The sequence below is a fragment of the Salvia splendens genome, chromosome 14, assembly GCF_004379255.2.
Source record: "Salvia splendens isolate huo1 chromosome 14, SspV2, whole genome shotgun sequence".
Lineage (NCBI taxonomy): Eukaryota > Viridiplantae > Streptophyta > Magnoliopsida > Lamiales > Lamiaceae > Salvia > Salvia splendens.
Genome location: NC_056045.1, coordinates 9,679,669 through 9,700,434, shown reverse-complemented (window position 1 = coordinate 9,700,434; position 20,766 = coordinate 9,679,669). Strand labels below are relative to the sequence as shown.

The 20,766-nt window shown below is 34.9% G+C and overlaps 1 protein-coding gene across 1 annotated transcript; it reads right to left on the bottom strand.

The window, feature by feature from the left end:
• Positions 1-1,758: 1,758 nt before the first annotated feature.
• LOC121764156 (protein FAR1-RELATED SEQUENCE 5-like) lies at positions 1,759-19,636 on the bottom strand. Its single transcript, XM_042160217.1, has 6 exons — positions 19,541-19,636; positions 18,731-18,871; positions 18,513-18,619; positions 2,800-3,140; positions 2,652-2,739; positions 1,759-2,365 (listed from the first exon to the last, which is right to left on the bottom strand). Exons 1-6 carry the CDS (start codon positions 19,634-19,636, stop codon positions 1,759-1,761), a joined length of 1,380 nt encoding a protein of 459 aa, XP_042016151.1.
• Between the last annotated feature and the right edge of the window lie 1,130 nt (positions 19,637-20,766).

Genomic DNA, 20,766 nt, shown 5'->3' with positions numbered 1-20,766 from the left:
AAACTATCATTTTTGTAAGCTTACTGTCATTTTATGCGCTTAGATTATCATTTTATCAGGTAAAATTATCATTTTATTAAACAAAAATGTCATTTTATATACCAAAAATACATATCATTCTATCTGCTGAAAGTATCATTCTACCCGGCAAAACTATCATTCTATCGGGCGAAAGTATCATTTTATCAGTTTTATGTCATTTTGTCACGTTAAAGTATCATTTTATCAGCTTATATGCAATTTCTTCAGCTAAACTATCATTTTTATAAGGTTACTGTTATTTTATCCGCTTAGATTATCATTTTATAAGGTAAAAGTATCATTTTATTAGACAAAAATGTCATTTTATACACGAAAAATACCTATCATTCTATCGGCTAAAAATATCATTCTAACCGGCAAAACTATCATTCTATCGGCTGAAAGTATCATTCTATTCGGCAAAACTATCATTTTATCAGTTTTATGTCATTTTGTCACGTTAAAGTATCATTTTATAAGCTTATATGCAATTTCTTCAGCGAAACTATCATTTTTATAAGGTTGCTGTCATTTTATCCGCTTAGATTATCATTTTATCAGGTAAAAGTATCATTTTATTAAACAAAAATGTCATTTTATACAACAAAAATACCTATAATTCTATCGGCTGAAAGTATCATTCTATCGGGCAAAAATATCACTTTATGCAGTAAACGTAACATTTATAAACTAAAAGTATCATTTCATCAACTCAGAGTATCATTCTATCCGGCAAAACTATCATTTTATACAGTAAACCTATCATTTATACACCAAAAATATCTATCATTTTATTGGCTGAAAGTATCATTTTATCGGCTGAAAGTATCATTTTATATCAAATGGCTTCAATGTGTCTTCTCATTGACTCTACCACAATTTCTTGAATCATGACGTCCCATCTCATGACATTTACCACACCGTCGTAGAGGCTTATTTGCTTTCCTTATTGCACTCTCCCTCTTTGATACTTTGTCACTAGCTGATCCTTTGGTTCTAACAACATCTGGAGGATGTACATCAATTACATCAGGTACTGCCATTCCATAAAATTCCTCAACCATCTTTTTCTTTTCAATGACTGAAGGTATTGCACAATTTCCAAATATATGCTCTTCCAAATCATCAAGACCAGCACATAACAAAGACAGATGATCCATACTTCCCTCAGACTTTTGGACTAATCGATAAAAGTTGGAGAACAACTTTTTCTTAACTTCCTGCTTTTCATCCAAATCTGCAAGGTAAAAGATAACATTATTACAATAAATACTATCATTTCTCTGACTGAAAAAATAGAGTTTTTACAATAAGGTTAAAAATGGAGCACACGTTCAAATGGTTGTATCTCCTCAGATGGTAGACCATGTGCTGCCTTTAGTAAATAGCTCTTCAACCACCTTCGACCAAAATATTTCTCAGGAATGAGATTAGCAGACTTATTCTTCAACAAACAAAATATATGACTGCATAACAAACTAATTCTGGAAAACTTCTTACAACTACACTCGAATGTGTCTTGCTTACAATCATACTTAACATCCCATGTTCTACCATATTGGTCCTTGACCATATGCATCTTGATGTTATCCTCAACAGTTATCGAAACAATCTCACATACCATACTTATTTCCTGTTGTACATGTTTGAAAATATTATCAGTGTAGATTGTAGATGCATGCTTCTCAATAGGCAATTGGGTTGACAAATCAGGAATAGTTGAGTAATCCAAGTAGTTCAATCGTGAATTGGCATTCCTTTGATCTCCAACAGCAGATTAAAGAAATTCATGAACTGTACAAGATTTGCACGAGGCTTTGTGTAGTTTTTAAAAAAGCTATTCTCTGATTCAGACATCGATGTAGTCCTAAGAAGCGACCCCATGGGAAAATCTCGAAAATAAGCAGGAACCCATAATTCTCTATCTTCAAACATCGATCCAAACCAGTGGACGTCTTCTAATCCATACCGTTCCATAATATCATTCCATATTATATCAAACTCATCAGGCTCTAACAAATCAGACCAAACACATGCATTAAACTCTTTTTTGAAATCTTCACTACCAAGCAAGGATTTGGGCAACTTATCTGACACCTTAACCATAATATGCCACATGCACCATCGGTGCCTTGTTTGTAAAAGTACTTGTTGAACAGCAAGTTTCATCCCCCAATCTTGATCAGTGATAATCATTTTGGGTGCAATCCCCATACATCGAACAAAACAACCAAACAACCAAGAATATGAGTCTCTGCCTTCACTTGATAACAATCCAGCTCCAAATGTAACTGCTCTGGAATGGTTATCTTTTCCAGTGAATGGAGCAAAAATCATGCAATACCTTCAAAACATAACATAAAATTGAGTTATATTTTCATGCATACAGAAAAGTATCAGTTTATCAGCTATGACTATCATTTTACAGCAAAAAGTATCATTGTATCCACTGAAATATAATTGTATCAGCAAAAACTATCATTGTATCAGCAAAAAGTATCATTTTAGGTCTTTTAGCAACAAAAGTAATATACCTGTTAGTGTTGTATGTTGAATCAAATGAAATTACATCTCCAAACATATGATAATTTCGTCTTGAAATAGCATCAGCCCAGAAGAGTTTAGTTAACTTTCCATGAGATCCTACCTCAATTTCATAATAGAAGGCATCAGATAATTCCCTTTGAGAACGCATATAATCAAAAATCATTTGAGCATCTGAACCATCAATATTGGACATAATATCACGATAACCATTTCTAATATCAATAATATCACATCCAACATTTTCAGGTCCACCCATTATCTCCTTCAAAAGTTTGAATGTTTGAGTGGGACCAATATTACACCTGCCACAATCCTCCATAAAACTTCGATGGATAGGATCCAGACTGCGATTGGCCGTCATAAAATGCCTATGCTCATCCGCAACCATTAAGTGATTATGATACTCAACAAACTGATAAACCTCATACCCGCTGTTAATACCATCTGAAAAATATCTCAAGTTGAGCTTAGCAAGACATTCACACCTAAACGACCGACACCTACGCCTCTTAACAGACACTTCAGTTGATTTGGATGCATGACCAGGTATAAAACTCTTAGAGCCTTGTCTGCTGCAAGCCAAATACTGCCACTTAATAATACCATTAACTGATTTGTTGCCCAGTTTAGGAATGCCAAAACCAACTGAACGGGCATAGTGTTCATAGAAACCAGATGCTTCTACTAATGTATTGAATTTCATACCAATCTTTGGCTTCAAAGCATCATCACAAACAAGAATGTACAAACCTACAAATCAGTATAATTTTATCAACTCAGAGTATTATTTTATAAGGAAAATCTATCATCAGAAACTATCATTTTATCCGCTTAGATTATCATTTTATAAGGTAAAAGTATCATTTTATTAAACAAAAATGTCATTTTATACACCAAAAATACCTATCATTCTATCGGCTGAAAGTATCATTCTATCGGCTAAAAGTATCATTCCATAGGCTGAAAGTATCATTCTATCGGGCAAAAGTATCATTTTATCAGTTTTATGTCATTTTGTCACGTAAAAGTATCATTTTATCAGCTTATATGCAATTTCTCCAGCTAAACTATCATTTTTGTAAGCTAACTGTCATTTTATCCGCTTAGATTATCATTTTATAAGGTGAAAGTATCATTTTATTAAACCAAAATGTCATTTTATACACCAAAAATACATATCATTCTACCCGGAAAAACTATCATTCTATCGGATGAAAGTATCATTTTATCAGTTTTATATCATTTTGTCACGTTAAAGTATCATTTCATCAGCTTATATGCAATTTCTCCAGCTAAACTATCATTTTTTATAAGCTTACTGTCATTTTATCCGCTTAGATTATCATTTTATAAGGTAAAAGTATCATTTTATTAAACAAAAATATCATTTTATACACCAAAAATACCTATCATTCTATCGGCTGAAAGTATCATTCTATAGGCTGAAAGTATCATTCTATTGGGCAAAAGTATCATTTTATCAGTTTTATGTCATTTTGTCACGTTAAAGTATCATTTTATCAGCTTATATGCAATTTCTCCAGCTAAACTATCATTTTTATAAGCTAAATGTCATTTTATCCGCTTAGATTATCAGTTTATATGGTAAAAGTATCATTTTATTAAACAAAAATGTCATTTTATACACCAAAAATACCTATCATTCTATCGGCTGAAAGTATCATTCTATAGGCTGAAAGTATCATTCTATCGGGCAAAAGTATCATTTTATCAGTTTTATGTCATTTTGTCACGTTAAAGTATCATTTTATCAGCTTATATGCAATTTCTCCAGCTAAACTATCATTTTTATTAGCTAACTGTCATTTTATCCGCTTAGATTATCATTTTATAAGGTAAAAGTATCATTTTATTGAACAAAAATGTCATTTTATACACCAAAAATACCTATCATTCTACCCGGCAAAAGTATCATTCTATAGGCTGAAAGTATCATTCTATCGGGCAAAAGTATCATTTTATCAGTTTTATGTCATTTTGTCACGTTAAAGTATCATTTTATCAGCTTATATGCAATTTCTCCAGCTAAACTATCATTTTTATAAGCTAAATGTCATTTTATCCGCTTAGATTATCAGTTTATAAGGTAAAAGTATCATTTTATTAAACAAAAATGTCATTTTATACACCAAAAATACCTATCATTCTATCGGCTGAAAGTATCATTCTATAGTCTGAAAATATCATTCTATCGGGCAAAAGTATCATTTTATCAGTTTTATGTCATTTTGTCACGTTAAAGTATCATTTTATCAGCTTATATGCAATTTCTCCAACTAAACTATCATTTTTATAAGCTAACTGTCATTTTATCCGCTTAGATTATCATTTTATAAGGTAAAAGTATCATTTTATTGAACAAAAATGTCATTTTATACACCAAAAATACCTATCATTCTATCCGGCAAAAGTATCATTCTATAGGTTGAAAGTATCATTCTATCGGACAAAAGTATCATTTTATCAATTTTATGTCATTTTGTCATGTTAAAGTATCATTTTATCAGCTCATATGCAATTTCTCCAGCTAAACTATCATTTTTATAAGCTAAATGTCATTTTATCTGCTTAGATTATTATTTTTTAAAGAAAAAGTATCATTTTATTAAACAAAATTGTCATTTTATACACCAAAAATACCTATCATTCTATTGGGTGAAAGTATCATTCTAACCGTCAAAACTATCATTCTATAGTCTGAAAGTATCATTCTATCGGCTGAAAGTATCATTTTATACACCAAAAACTATCAACTCAGAATATCATTGTATCCGGCAAAACTATCATTTTATGATGCAAACCTAAAATTTATAAGCCAAAACTATCATCTTAACACAAAAACGGCAAAATATAATTTAATTAGATAAGAATTTCAGTACATCAGAAACATAAACCAATCGACAGATAATATTCATCAAAAATCAAATTCAATACATGAATCAAAACAATCAATAAAATAAAATGATTGTTACCTTCGTTATTTGCTACGTTCTCCATCGAAGCAAATTCTGACAGCTATTGAACAGATAATGAATAAAAATCTGGAGATTATTGAATAATGAACCAAATCGGAAGGAAATCTCTATTGAAATAATCGGAAGGAAATCTCTATTGAAATAATCGGAAGGAAATCTGGAATCTATGGAAATAATCGGAAGGAAATCTGGAGATTATGGAAATCTGGAGATTATGGAAATCTGAAACCAAATCGCGGAGAATAGGAAAGAATCGAACTGAGAGGAGAAAGAATGGAGCGAAATTCAGAAATTTAAATGAGCGAAATGACATATTTTTCCTCGCGCCTTTTTTTTATGAAGTAAATCTAAGTTTGAATCTAGACCGCGTGATTTTAAAAACGTGTGGTCCAGATTTGGTTATAGGGTTATTACGTGATTTAGGAGTTATCATATGATCACAACTCTATATATATATATATATATATATATATATATATATATATATAGAGTTGTGATCATATGATAACTCCTAAATCACGTAATAACCCTATAACCAAATCTGAACCACACATATTTTCTAATCTTGTGGTTGAGATTCAAACTTAGATTTACTTCATAAAAAAAAGCGCGGGGGTAAATATGTCATTTCCCTCATTTAATTTTTGAATTTCGCCAAATATCACGTAAAATGATAAAATGATATATGTCAGGTTTATTGCATAGAATGATAGTTTTGCCGGATAGAATGATACTCTGAGTTGATAAAATGATAATATGTCATTTCCCTCATTTAATTTCTGAATTTCGCCAAATATCACGTAAAATGATAAAATGATATATGTTAGGTTTATTGCATAGAATGATAGTTTTGCCGGATAGAATGATACTCTGAGTTGATAAAATGATACTTTTTGACTGACTAATAAAATGATAAAATGATATATGTTAGGTTTATTGCATAGAATGATAGTTTTGCCGGATAGAATGATACTCTGAGTTGATAAAATGATACTTTTGACTGACTGATAAAATGATAAAATGATATATGTTAGGTTTGTTGAATAGAATGATAGTTTTGCCGGATAGAATGATACTCTAAGTTGGTAAAATGATACTTTTGACTGATTGATAAATGATAAAATGATATATGTTAGGTTTATTGCATAGAATGATAGTTTTGCCGGATAGAATGATACTCTGAGTTGATAAAATGATATTTTTGACTGTCTGATAAAATGATAAAATGATATATGTTAGGTTTATTGCATAGAATGATAGTTTTGCCGGATAGAATGATACTCTGAGTTGATAAAATGATACTTTTGACTGACTGATAAAATGATATATGTTAGGTTTATTGCATAGAATGATAGTTTTGCCGGATAGAATGATACCCTGAGTTGATAAAATGATACTTTTGACTGATAAAATGATAAAATGATAAGATTTTACGTATAACTGAACCTCTTACATACTTGTAACTGAACCTCATATATCAGTATATCATGGGAAATAAGATTTTACATATTTAAATGAGCGAAATTTGGATACGTAAATTTTATCATGAGCGAAATTCAGAAATTAAATAAGCGAAATGACATATTTACCCTCTGCACCTTTTTTATGAAGGAAAGCTAAGTTTGAATCTAGACCACGTGATTTTAAAAATGTGTGGTCCAGATTTAGTTATAGGGTTATTACGAAAATTGGGGTTATCATTATAATGCACCCATATATATATACGTATATGTATATATATATGGTAGTGTTAATCTCCTTTTCTTCCCTTAGATTTATGTTCCTTCTTAATTGGAACCGTTAGATTTGAGGGATGGACGATCCAGATGAGAAGCTTACTAATGATCCCGTCTGTGCATTATTAGGGCCATTTTGTGCATGATATGGGCAAATTAGTAAATGTACAGTACCAAAATCGCCCAAAAACGGAAGGTGCGAAATCTAAGCGCCATATAGCCACGACCTTCCATCTACTCTACCAATTTCTCACTCCAAACGACTCTCCCTCAATCTCTCACCCCATTTCGTCTCCCCAATTTCCTTCCACTATCAAAACCCTAGCCGTCTCTTCAAGGGACTTTCAATCTCCACAGAGCGTCGATTGTTGTATGCTTTACCGTCCAATCGTCATTCCCGTATTGTGCGAGCATCTCCTGAAGTCGAAGAAGAGGTCGGGTTTGAAGAAGGTTAATTTCTGCGTCCAACCACCGTTTATCCACCTACCACACCACCAACTCGACGATTCACAAATTTTTCCCTAGAAAAAACGAGGTTTTCAAAATCTTATTGGACTGGATGTTCTTAAATAATTATTTCGTATTCATTGCGGTTAGGGTTGGGTCTTTAATTGATTTTGTAATTATTTTCTATTTTACAATTGTTTAGTTACCCATTATGTAGATGAAATCCGATAGGGTTCTGATTTTTTGGTTCGTCTCCCAGATTTATCATGACGAAAAGAGGACGTCCTTCCACTTCACAACCATCCCAGTCTGAAGGTGAGCATTCAATTTCATTTGCATGTCCAATTCCTGGAATAATTGCCTACTTCTATACATGAAGTACTGGGTGAATGCAATATTCATGGCCGCATTATTTAACTGAATCTATACATTATTTACCTATTTGTATGCATTAATTATCATGTTTTAGGCATTATAGGCATGCTGTTGTACATGGGTCAATGAGTGAATGCAGTAGTTGTATGTTCATTACTTGATTGAATATGTACATTATATAGCTATTTCTATGCATTATTTATCATGGTTTAGCCATTATGTGACTTGTGTTGTACATGGGTCAAAGAGTGAATGCAATATTTGTATGTTTAGTACTTGATCGAATCTGTACATTATGTAGCTATTTCTATGCATTATTTATCCTGTTTTATGCATCATTTGACTGTTGTTGTACATGAGTCTAAGAGTGAATGCAATATTTATATGTTCATTACTTGAGTGATTCTGTTCATTATTTGGCTATTTGAATGCATTATTTATCCTGTTTTATGCATCATGTGACTGCTGTTGTACATGGGTCAAAGAGTGAATGGAATATTTGTATGTTCATTACTTGACCGGATCTATACATTATTTAGTTATTTTAGTGCATTATTTATCATGGTTTATGCTTTATGTGACTGTTGTTGGACATGGGATAATGTGTGATTGCAATATTCATGGTGCATTTGTTGATTTATTCTGAACATTATTTGATTATTAAAATGCATTATGTATCAATTTTTAGGCATTATTTTGATGCTTCTGTACAAGGGTGTATAAGTGAATGCAGTATAACTGTCCACATTATTTTATTCAGTCTGTACATTATGCAACTAATTGTATGTTATTATTCTGTATGTTGTACAACATCAAAGCAGCTAAGATTGGACATCGACGAGACGGTTGATGATATACTGCCAGTAGGAATTGCCCAGAAATTCCGGGAGCGATTATCAGAGGCCGGGACTAGTACAGCTCCGGAAGAGACGGAGGATAGGAAACCAAGGGGTAGGAACGTCGACGATCTGTATTGTCGACGAACCCCTACAGAGTTTCTGAATTGTATAAAGAGTTTAACTCCACGGCAGAAGGAAGCCGTCACGGAACTTGTACATGAGTCTAAGAGTGAATGCAATATTTGTACATTATTTAGCTATTTCTATGCATTATTTATCCTGTTTTATGCATCATTAGACCGCTGTTGTACATGAGTCTAAGAATGAATGCAATATTTGTATGTTCATTACTTGAGTGATTCTGTACATTATTTGGCTATTTGAATGCATTATTTATCCTGTTTTATGCATCACGTGGTTGCTGTCATACATACTAGACCCTAGCCCCTAGGCTTGTTAAACCCTCAGGGAAAACAAGAAACGTGAGCCAAACATCGAAACACGGCACAACTTAAATTAAACGGGTCAAGATAAATATTCATTTCATATTACAAATAATGTATTACAGAAACTAAACTACGCATTATACTACACTAAAATGTACATTATGTATGTCTGTTTTAAAAAATACCTACGCGCTTTGCATGTGCAACCCGAGATGAATTACTGCAGCTCGTGTATTTGGACAACGCTTTTTAGACTTAAAACATACTACACCCTTGCCCATGGGCTTGTTAGAGCATCCACAACCGTGCTCTTGCCAGCGGCACGGTTGTGGGCCCGGGCGGTACTATTCATGCCTGCTCTCTGGTAAGAGCACAATACCCACAACTGTGCTCTTCCGCAAGGACGAGCACAATTAATATAAAATTCAATTAAACAAAAACATTTCCATAATATTAAAATTCATTTAAAAACCACAATAAATATTACAAATTACAAATAAAATTAAAAATTACATAATTAAAATCCTAAAATTAAAAATTACATAATTAAAATCCTAAAAATTAAAAATTACATAATTAAACTCCTAAAAATTAAAAATTACATAATTAAACTCATAAAAATTGAGATTTAGAGAGTTGTTTAGTATAGTGTCATTTTTGTGTTTGAAATGAGAGTATTTATAGATGAAAGTATGAATTTTGGGGTAAAAATAATGAAAAAAAAATAAATTAAAAGTGTGGAAAAAATGGATATATATTATAAGGAAGTGAGAAAATATTTTTTTTATTAATTTTGAATTTTTCAGATTTTTTCGATTTTATTAAAAAAATAATAATAAAAAATGATAAATCAACGGGCCAATCAGAAGCTGCCACGTCGCCACCTCGTGCTCTTCCCGCTGGCACGGACGTGCTCTTAGCTAAGAGCACCACCCTGCCAGCGGCAGGGCGCATCAACGGACGAGCTCTGTCCTTGCCAGCGGCAAGGACGGCGGTGAGCATGCTGCTCACCGCTGCAGATGGTCTTAAACCCTTAGGGAAAATAAGAAACGTGCGCCAAACATCGAAACACGGCACAACTTAAATGAAACGGGACAGGATAAATGTTCATTAAATATCACAAATAATCCATTACAGAAACTAAAACTATGCATTACACTACATAATATGTACATTATGTATATCTGTTTTAAAATATACCTACACGTTATGCATGTGCTGTAATATCCGAAAGTTTATAATTTTTTTTTTTTTTTTATTTCTTTTTACTTAATGGATGATTTTGTGTAATATATGGTGTGGAAAATCTTAATTGATTTATATTGTTGTTGTGGATGTGATATTATTTACCTAAGCTTTTTGTAAAGGGGGATAATTAATTAAGTCATGGGTTAAATTACTCCTAATTAATTAATTTCTTTTCCTCTCCCTCTCCCTCTCTCTTTTTCGAAAACCCCTCCCCCTCTCCCACAAATTCCTCAACCTCCCCACTCCCACAACAACCGTTACTCTCTCTTTTCTCTCATCTCTCCCTCTCACTATCGGTTTCTCTCATCTCTCCCTCATAATCGTTTTCTCTCCTCTCTCTCTCGCTATCGTCCTCTCGCCGGTAAGTTCTCCCTCCTTCTCCCTCTCGGTTCTCTTTCCCTCTCACTCCCTCTCATTTATTTCTTGGTTTCGTCAAGGTATCTCTCTCGTACCGAATTTGGAAGCGGAGTAGGGAAAGCTTTTGATCTACGTTTGAACTATCCGGGAAAGGTAACCCAAGACCCTAACTCTTAATAATTTCGAAAAAAAACATGCATGTAGGACGTTTTGGATGGTTTAGATGCTGAATAGGTTTTGTGGCTATGTGTTTGTGTTGAACATGTTTTTGGTGATAACTGACAGTGGGTTCCGACCCCTTTTTGACTGAGCAAACGATCTCTTTTTGATACGAATTTTTAACTGTATAAACTTGGATGTGTCTTGGGTGTGGTGTGTAAATTTCAGCTTCTTTGGAGGTCTGGTGATTTTATAATGATTTTTGTAAGTGAACTGCGCTTTTCTGATGGATGTATGTTTTTGGGTGATGTATTTATGTGCAATGGGTGTGAATCTGAGTGTGTGGTCTTTGGGATGTATGTGGGTGTGTTTGGCCAAGAGATGGCTCGGGGAAAACAGCGTTTGGTTCGGGTGGTTTGTGTGTGTTGGCCGAGAGTTTTGGGGTTCGGCCTAGGGCAGTGTTGTGGGGAGTTTTGAAGGTTTGATCTCATGTTTTCGGGTGTGTTTTGGGTTGTGGAATGTGTGTTGTGATTGTCGTATAAGGTTTGAGAATCGTTGGTTGGGGGAAAGTTTGTGTGCATGTGATCGAGCCAGCGGCCGAGACGCCGAGCCAGATGTCGGGCCAGGTGCCGAGCCAGTGCCGAGACAGGTGCCGCGCCAGGTGCCGAGCCAGATGCCGAGACAGGTGCCGAGCCAATGCCGAGACAGGTGCCGCGCCAGGTGCCGAGCCAGATGCCGAGACAGACGCCGAGCCAGTGCCGAGCCAGGCGGCCGAGACGGTCGGCCGAGGTGCCGAGCCAGGCGGCCGAGACGGTCGGCAGAGGTGCCGAGCCAGGCGGCCGAGACGGTCGGCCGAGGTGCCGAGCCAGGCGGCCGAGACGGTCGGCCGAGGTGCCGAGCCAGGCGGCCGAGACGGTCGGCCGAGGTGCCGAGCCAGGCGGCCGAGACAGTCGGCCGAGGTGCCGAGCCAGGCAGCCGAGACGGTCGGCCGAGACACCGAGCCAGGCGGCGAGACAGCCGGCCGAGGTGCCGAGCCAGGCGGCCGAGACACCGAGCCAGGCCGAGACGCCGATCCTTTTTCCGAACCTTTTCCGAGCCAAGTGAGCCGTTTGCACAGTGAGGGTATACCGGGGGAATGAGTGTTGCGTGTGTGTCGTGTGCGCGTCTTGAGTACGTTGTATGCGTGTCGGGTGCGTGCGTGGTGTGTTTCGGACGTGTGTTTTTGTGTGATTGACCTATAAGATGTTGTTAAGTGTGCGTACGTGTAACGTGCTAGATGTCGAAGTCATCCACGTAGGATTCATGCATTGTCGTTTAAACCCCGTCTTTCCTGATTCTAATTATGATATCTATTTATCTTTCAAAAGGGTGATCTTTTACGAGGAAATTGTGGTTGAAGAAGGGAACTATTTAAAAGCTAAGCAATTGAGGTGGGCTTTTCTACCCTACTATTTTGTGGGTTATCTTTAATACGGACGTTGTTCCGGAAATGTTTATGGAGATGAACTGTTTGTCTTGCCAACTGTTTTGTTTTGAAACCTATCTGAAGTGGTTTACCACATATGTTTAATCGAATTCGGGTCTGTTGGGCTGCGAACCCTCAGGCTAGTGTACACGAGATCGGGAGCCATCTGAGAGCAAGTTGGCCGGTCTAGTTGACCTGGGGTGTGGCCACGCCCCTTGTCACCCGTTGGATCAGATAGTGTATGATGGTGGGAATAAGGGTGGCAATAGCTGAAAATGACTGCGCAGTCGAATTTATGAAATATGTTTTAGTGTACTTGGGTTATTTTCTTACACTTAAAACCCCAAGGTTACACTGATATGGCATGACAAACTATGACTTTGGCGTGTGTCCACTGAGTGCAATAAGTACTCAGCCCTGCATGTTGTTTTCTTAATGTGCAGGTTGAGCGACGATGGGGATGACGGATGTTGAGCAATTAAAGTCAAAATTGTGTTTTTACTTTGCCTTTTGGATGGTGTCGTGTCGTCATACCCGGTATTATCTATCTCTTGGTCTGTTCCGCTGCTTTGTAATCCGATACAATGTTTTCATTTAAACTCTGTTTACTTTAACTTTAGAAATGTCGCTACAGTACTTTGTTTTGAAGTGAACTTCCTCTAATTAAACGTTTCGGGTCAAGTATTCTTGTTCTCCCCTTTCTTCCCCGCTTCTTTATTCCTCCCCTAGTCGCGGTCCACCGTACTTCCTATCCTTAGGAAATGCGGGCGTGACATGTGCAACCCCAGACGAATTACTGCAGCTCGTGTATTTGGACAACGTTTTTTAGACTTAGGACATACTACACCCTAGCCACTAGGCTTGTTAAACCCTTAGGGAAAACAAGAAACGTGCGCCAAACATCGAAACACGACACAACTTAAATTAAACGCGTTAGTATAAATGTTCATTACATATCACAAATAATGCATTACAGAAACTAAACTACACATTATACTATACAATATGTACATTATGTGTATATTATGTGGATCGACGACCGAGTTCACATTCACCAGCACTTCAAAGTCCCCGAGTTCAACCATTCAACTCACCAGCGCAACCTCTTCTACCGCCACGTTTCTCTCTACCTCACCTCCCTCCCGTCGCTCGAGGACTCCGATTTCACCAACCTCTACGCCGGTAAAAAATCAAACGACATCGTTTTATCGCTCGACGACAATCAGACGATCCACAACGATTTCCTCGGCGCGAGAGTCTCGTGGCTGAATCGAGGGAGAGAGACGGCGGAAGCCGGAGCTTCGTGCTAAGGATTAGGAAGAAGGATAAGCGGAGGATTCTGAAACCGTATCTCCAGCACACACGCGGTTTCCGATGAAATTGAGGAAAGAGGGAACGAATTGAGGATTTACACGAAAAAAAAGTGCAGAGATGGATTAGGGAGACAATCACGTCTGGAGCTTGTGAAAAAAAAACGCCAAGATCTTCAAAGGAGGAAATCATAGAAGTTTCCATAACCACCAATTTAGTGTTTACCTATTTTGACCTTTTTGGATTTTAATTGAATTAAATTTAATGGTTAAAACCAATAATCTGGGCCATAAGATGGAGGAAATAAACGGCTGAGATCAAGAAAGAAATAGGATAAAATATGGAAAAAGGAATACATCCCTATATATATATATATCTATATAGGGTTCCATTATTCACAAATCCACTCTTAAAGACCGAACCACCGAACCAAACCAAATTAGGGTTTTAGATCTAGTTTTTTATGGATGAGAGACATAAATTTATCAATTATTTTCGCCTTCATCACGAGCCTATTTTAATTCATCCGAAGGTAAATAAGTCATACTAACATGTTACGAAGATTTAACTTCATTCCAGTAGGTTTTTACTTCATTCCAGTAGGTTTTTACTTCATTCCAGTAGGATTATTACTTCATTCCAGTACGTAAATGCGGTTTCACCGTCGCGTGTCGTTCTTTCTCTCTACAATATCTATCACCACCGCCACAACGCTGATATGGTGTAATAAACACATGGAATGATGTAATAAATTATTGGAATGAAGTATGTGTAGAAGCATTTGAAGTCCTACTGGAATGAAGTAAAAACCTTATCCAATGAAGTAATAACGTTTCTGAATGAAGTAATAAACGCACTTGAATAAATTACATTTTTTAATGTAAATAAAGTAAAAACTCAGGTCAATGAATTCAAATGAAACATATGTTGAATCATTTCAAAACCTACTGGAAGAAAGTAAAAACATGTTGTAGTTTCAAGGTATTACGTACGGAATGAAGTAATAAATCTATACAATGAAGTAAAATGGGCTTGTAATGAAGACCGAAAATTTTACACAACAACACATCTCATCAAATAAACTAGATCTAATTGCCCAGATTTGGTCTCTAGTTCGGTCTTTAAAATTGGTTCGACATTGATCACAACTCTATATATATATATATATATATATGGGTGCATTATAATGATAACCCCAATTTGTGTGATAACCTTATAACTAAATCTCCACCACACATTTTTAAAATATGTGGTCTAGATTTAATCTAACAAAACTATCATTTTATCAAATAAAACTATCATATTTCGGTTATATAAAGGCAAAATTGTCATTTCGTTATAAAATTAGGTGCGTAAAAAGAAAACATGAACTAAAAGCTGCATTCAATCTCTCTCACACTCAAACCCTTCGAATATCATTCAAACCCTTGCTTCTTCAGTTTCGAAGGAAAAACCATACAAATTCTGGAATATGACGACGTAAAAGGATCAAACATCATCGAAGAAAGGGTGGATGAAGTTTTTTTACTTATTTCACTTTTGTTGTTGCTCGATTTTATCATTTTGCCAGCGATTCTCGTTTTTTTAGATTCTATAGTTTTTTAGTGTAGATTTAGAGTTACATATGACAGCATGATGAATTTACTTTGAATTTACTACACACTTGGTTTTGTATAATCAATTCATACCTTATTCCATATTATTGTGTACAGCAGTAATGCAGATTTGAAGCAGTTTATTTGAGTGCTGATTTTATGAAGTGTTTTGTTCTACATAAGTGACAGTTATGCTCTCTCTGCTGTTTTAAACTCATTGAAATTTAACAAATGATACTTTCATAAGGTTAAATGATAGTTGAACTTGATAAAAAGATGGTTTCAGGGGATAAAATGATAGTTTCAGGGATAAAATAATAGTTCAATCCTTTAAAAGATTGGATTTGTCAAAAGTTCAATCCTTTGAAAAGTATCATTTTATCAACTCAGAGTATCATTCTATCAAGCAAGACTATCATTTTATGCAGTAAACCTAACATTTATAAGCAATAACTATCATTTTATCAACTCAGAGTATCATTCTATCTGGCAAAGCTATCATTTTATCAACTTAGAATATCTTTCTATCGGCAAAAGTATCATTTTATCAACTCAGAGTATCATTCTATGAAGCAAAACTATCATTTTATGCAGTAAACATAACATTTATAAGCCAAAAGTATCATTTTATCAACTCAGAGTATCATTTTATCCGGCAAAGCTATCATTTTATCAACTCAGAATATCATTCAATCGGAAAAAGTATCATTTTATCAACTCAGAGTATCATTCTATCAAGCAAAACTATCATTTTATGCAGTAAACCTAACATTTATAAGCCAAAAGTATCATCTTAACTACCAATCATTGGGTTCAAAGCATCATCACAAACAGGAATGTACATACCTACAAATCAGTAAAAGTATCATTTTATCAACTCAGAGTATCATTCTATGCGGCAAAACTATCATTTTATGCAGTAAACCTAACATTTATAAACCTAAAGTATCATTTTATTAACTTTGAGTATCATTCTATCCGGCAAAAAGTATCATTTTATCAACTCAGAGTATCATTCTATTCGGCAAAACTATCATTTTATAAACTCCGAGTATCATTCTATCGGCAAAAGTATCATTTTATCAACTCAGATTATCATTCTATCAAGCAAAACTATCATTTTATGCAGTAAACCTAACATTTATAAGCCAAAAGTATCATCTTAACTACCAATCATTGGGTTCAAAACATCATCACAAACAGGAATGTACATACCTACAAATCAGTAAAAATATCATTTTTTCAAGCAAAACACATCACTCTTATTCGTATTTTACTTCACTGTTGTTCACAAAACACTAGTTCCTTATTCAGTGAAGTAAATAGATACAACACAACAGTGAATTAAATAGTAAACAAGATATTAATGTACAATAAGTACTTGCTATTGATTTTAAATGGAGTTTTCTACAATAGTTCATGAACGCTTGAAGTTTACAATCATTTTTTCCACATCTATTTTTTTTGTTTTCCCATATTCTTCATAATGCTTTGATGCTAGTGACAAGATATTCAATGCCTCATGGTTTTTTTTCCGACAATAATAATGCGCTGCAATACTTTGCTCTTAGTATTTGGAGTATTCCCTTGTTTCTTGCAGTTAATCCATACTTCCAATCTTGTTCACGCTCACCATAATAACATTCCAAATGTCACATAAAAAAAACTCCACAATATTCTACATTTGATGTTGTTCTCCAAGGAATTTTGAGCCTTACTATGCTCACATCCTTTATTGATTTGTTTTGGTTGTGATACCCCATTTTTGTCAAAAAATGACAAAAATACAATCTCTGCAATATATCATTATGAATATCAGATGTAGTTCACTATAAAGAGTACTATACTTCACTGTAATCACAAAAATACTTCACTATATATCATGTATACTTACCACATTTGCAGGTATGCTACCATATTTGATTAATACGTCCTCATCGTCATCATTCTTCGAATTGTCAATCACCACTATACTTTAGTACTAAATCTGAAGCATATGGTATAGTAATGTTCTGCAGCACATATTGGAAAGAACACCTACATAGATAATAATAATAATTTTAGAATAAAAACAATTAGTGAATATAACAAAGAATCAATTGTGTTCAGTATTTACCAAATCTACATCGCCCCATTTGAAATACAAAATTTGTTCAACCTCAGTTTGTAAATTGTCACAGAATCTATCAATTAGAGTCATGAGGTTGACCCCATCAGGCCGGTGAACAACTGTATACAGCTGAAAGATGAGACGAGTCAAATCCGGATGGAAATAATTCACTTTGTGTCATGTTTTATAGAACTAATGAACTGTGTATTGTGTACAATAGTGAAGTGAAATCAGAATAAGAGTGAAGTGTTTTGTAAATAAGAAATAAGAGTGAAGTGTTTTGTAAACAAGAGTGAAGTAAAGTCGAAGTAAGAGTGAAGTGAAATCGAAGTAAGAGTGATGTGTTCTGTGAACAAGAGTGAAGTGTTTTCTGAACAAGAGTGATGTATTTTCTAAACAAGAGTGAAGTGAAATCAGAATATAGTGCATATATACTTATGAAGTTTAAATATAATATAGTGAAATGAATATGATTAGTAGTGAAGTAAACATGCTTTATAATGAACATATACCATGCAATAAATTTTTTAAAATTTATTTATTCTTACGGATGGGTATGTAGTGAAAAAGAGGCGCCTTGATGAAGATAGAGCCTTGTATTCTTCCATATTATTCAAATAAGAAGCCCATGCACTGATCACACCCACTTTTATTAGTGTACGTGGCAATAGTGAACATAATTCTCTTTTTGTTACCATTATGACATTATCATCTATGGCGTCCCTGTTCAAATATGTGTGTGTGTTAGCACATCTTTTGTATATTTTTATTCTAAATCAGAACTATAATATAAATCTTACTCATTTGATTCATATGTTGTCATAATCCACAAAAAGATTTGTGACTCCTTCAAGGTAAACTTGGTTTTGGCCTGGACCACCCTTTCATGGAATGGAGATTTCAATGCAGCTGATATTCTCTTCTCAGCATTTGAACGTATCTCTATTTGTTCAGTCCTAGCAGTTGCCTGTCAGGGCAAGAATGATATGAAAACTTCACAATATAAGACATATAGTTCACTTGATGTTTGTTAAAAGTGTTGGTGAATGGATGAGATATATCATTGCTTAACACTTACCATGTCTGGATTGTAAACTACTATTTCGGTTGAAGGATTTTTGCCAGATACATTCAACTCTGATTGAACACAATCATCATCAGCATATATCTCCATGCATGCTTCTATTGCAGATGCAATCTGGGCATCCACAATGTCTTCCTATTTTCATAATAAGAAATGAAAACACATCAATATTAACACGATTTTTACTTCAGAATAAGAGTGATGTGTTTTGTGAAATCAGAATAAGAGTGATGTGTATTGTTCACAAAACACATCACTCTTGTTCAGAAAACACATCACTCTTATCTGATTTCACTTCACTCTTGTAACAAACACATCACTCTTGTTAAGAAAACACTTTACTCTTATTCACAAAACACATCACTCTTATTCTGATTTCACTGTACTCTTGTTCACAAAACACATCACTATACACATGCAACACAGAAACCTCACTTAACAATGGAACACATCACTCGAAGCACTTTTTTATACCTTCATCTGTGTGTTTTGTGATGTTGCTTTAGCTACATCTTCATAAAATTCATTTGTCTCCTGCAAATAGTGAAATGTGATATAACATAAGAATAAAAACTCAAAAAAGTAAATAAATTATTTCCCAAATCTTCAACTTACTGGTTTCTTTCCCAAGTTAATATCAGGCAAAATTGATGTGCCTTAATTCACTAATTTGCATTTTTCATCATGGGCTTCCATCATTTTTTCCATAAGCTGAATCCATTCTGGATCATCTTCTTGATCCTCTTCCATAGCTTGTGTCATGTTTTCAATTGGCTTAGACACAGCTTGGTCCCCTTGATCAACCTCCACACCAACCATCTTTAGTGCATTTATAGCTGCAACTTTGAAGCAGTTGGTGTCATTGGTATTTGCTGGAGCATTCTTTATATACCTCATCATTTTACTAATAGCATCTGCAGCCTCCCTAATTGAACTTTTAATTTCATCAGACGAAGGAACTTGATAAGTTGAAGGGGGGCTTCATCAGTTGAAGGGGGGGCTTCATCAGGTAAAGGAGCTTCCTCAGTTGAAGGGACAGAGGTAGTGACAGTTATTGAATACTTGTTGGCATATCAAGATTCAATGGAGACAGGATCAATGATACTTTCTATGCTTCCTCTTCCAATGGTGCCTCCATTATCGAATTCCATCTGTCCTCTCTCCTTAAGAATGGATTCTGTCCAGTTACGGACAGTTGGGAATCTTCTAACCACCAGTCTTGTTCTGTAGACAACCCTATCTACATAGCATGCCTGCAAAAACAGATCAATAACATTACAATGACTTCACTTTTAATATGATTTTACTTCACTCTTGTTCACAAAACACTTCACTCTTATTCTCATTATACTTCACTCTTGTTCACAAAACACATCACTCTTATTCTGATTTTACTTCACTCTTGTTCACAAAACACATCTGTTCTGATTTTACTTCACTCTTGTTCACAAAACACATCACTCTTGTTCTGATTTTACTTCACTCTTGTACACAAAACACTTCACTCTTATTCACATTTTACTTCACTCTTGTTCACAAAACACATCACTCTTATTCTGATTTTACTTCACTCATGTATAAAAAACACATCACTCTAACCACGCATTTACTACTTAACCGTGTAAAACATCACTCTAAATATGATTTTACTTCACTCTAAGCATGTTATTACTTCACTATAAAGGAGTGGTTAAAATAGAAAACTCACCATGAGGAAAGTGATTGGTCCAGTGAATGGGGTGGATTTTTTCTTGAGTTTCCAACTATCATGTGCTGTGATTAGCGTATCCAACACGTAGCTGCACCAATTGTACTGCCTCACATTTGAAATGTTGCCAATATCGTCCAAGATACGGCCAAGACATTTTCCGTTGGCAGTTGGTGAGATCAGAATATTGTCTAACAGAATAAAAATTATTTTCTTAAACCACTCACCACCTTCTAGATCACTATCAAGCTGCTCTTGCAAATCAGCTGGGGTTATTACTTTGTTCTTCTTAGCCTTGACAATGGTCTTCATCACATCATTC

Excerpts from the sequence above, each read along its gene's own strand:
- LOC121764156 (XM_042160217.1), bottom strand. The coding sequence starts at position 19,636 with ATGATGAGGTATATAAAGAATGCTCCAGCAAATACCAATGACACCAAC. Across the intron at positions 3,141-18,512 it reads GTGGTCCAGGCCAAAACCAA|CAGACAAGGCTCTAAGAGTT; the intron begins GTTTACCTTGAA and ends TTTGGCTTGCAG. Across the intron at positions 2,366-2,651 it reads GAGGTAGGATCTCATGGAAA|GTATTGCATGATTTTTGCTC; the intron begins GTTAACTAAACT and ends TATGTTTTGAAG.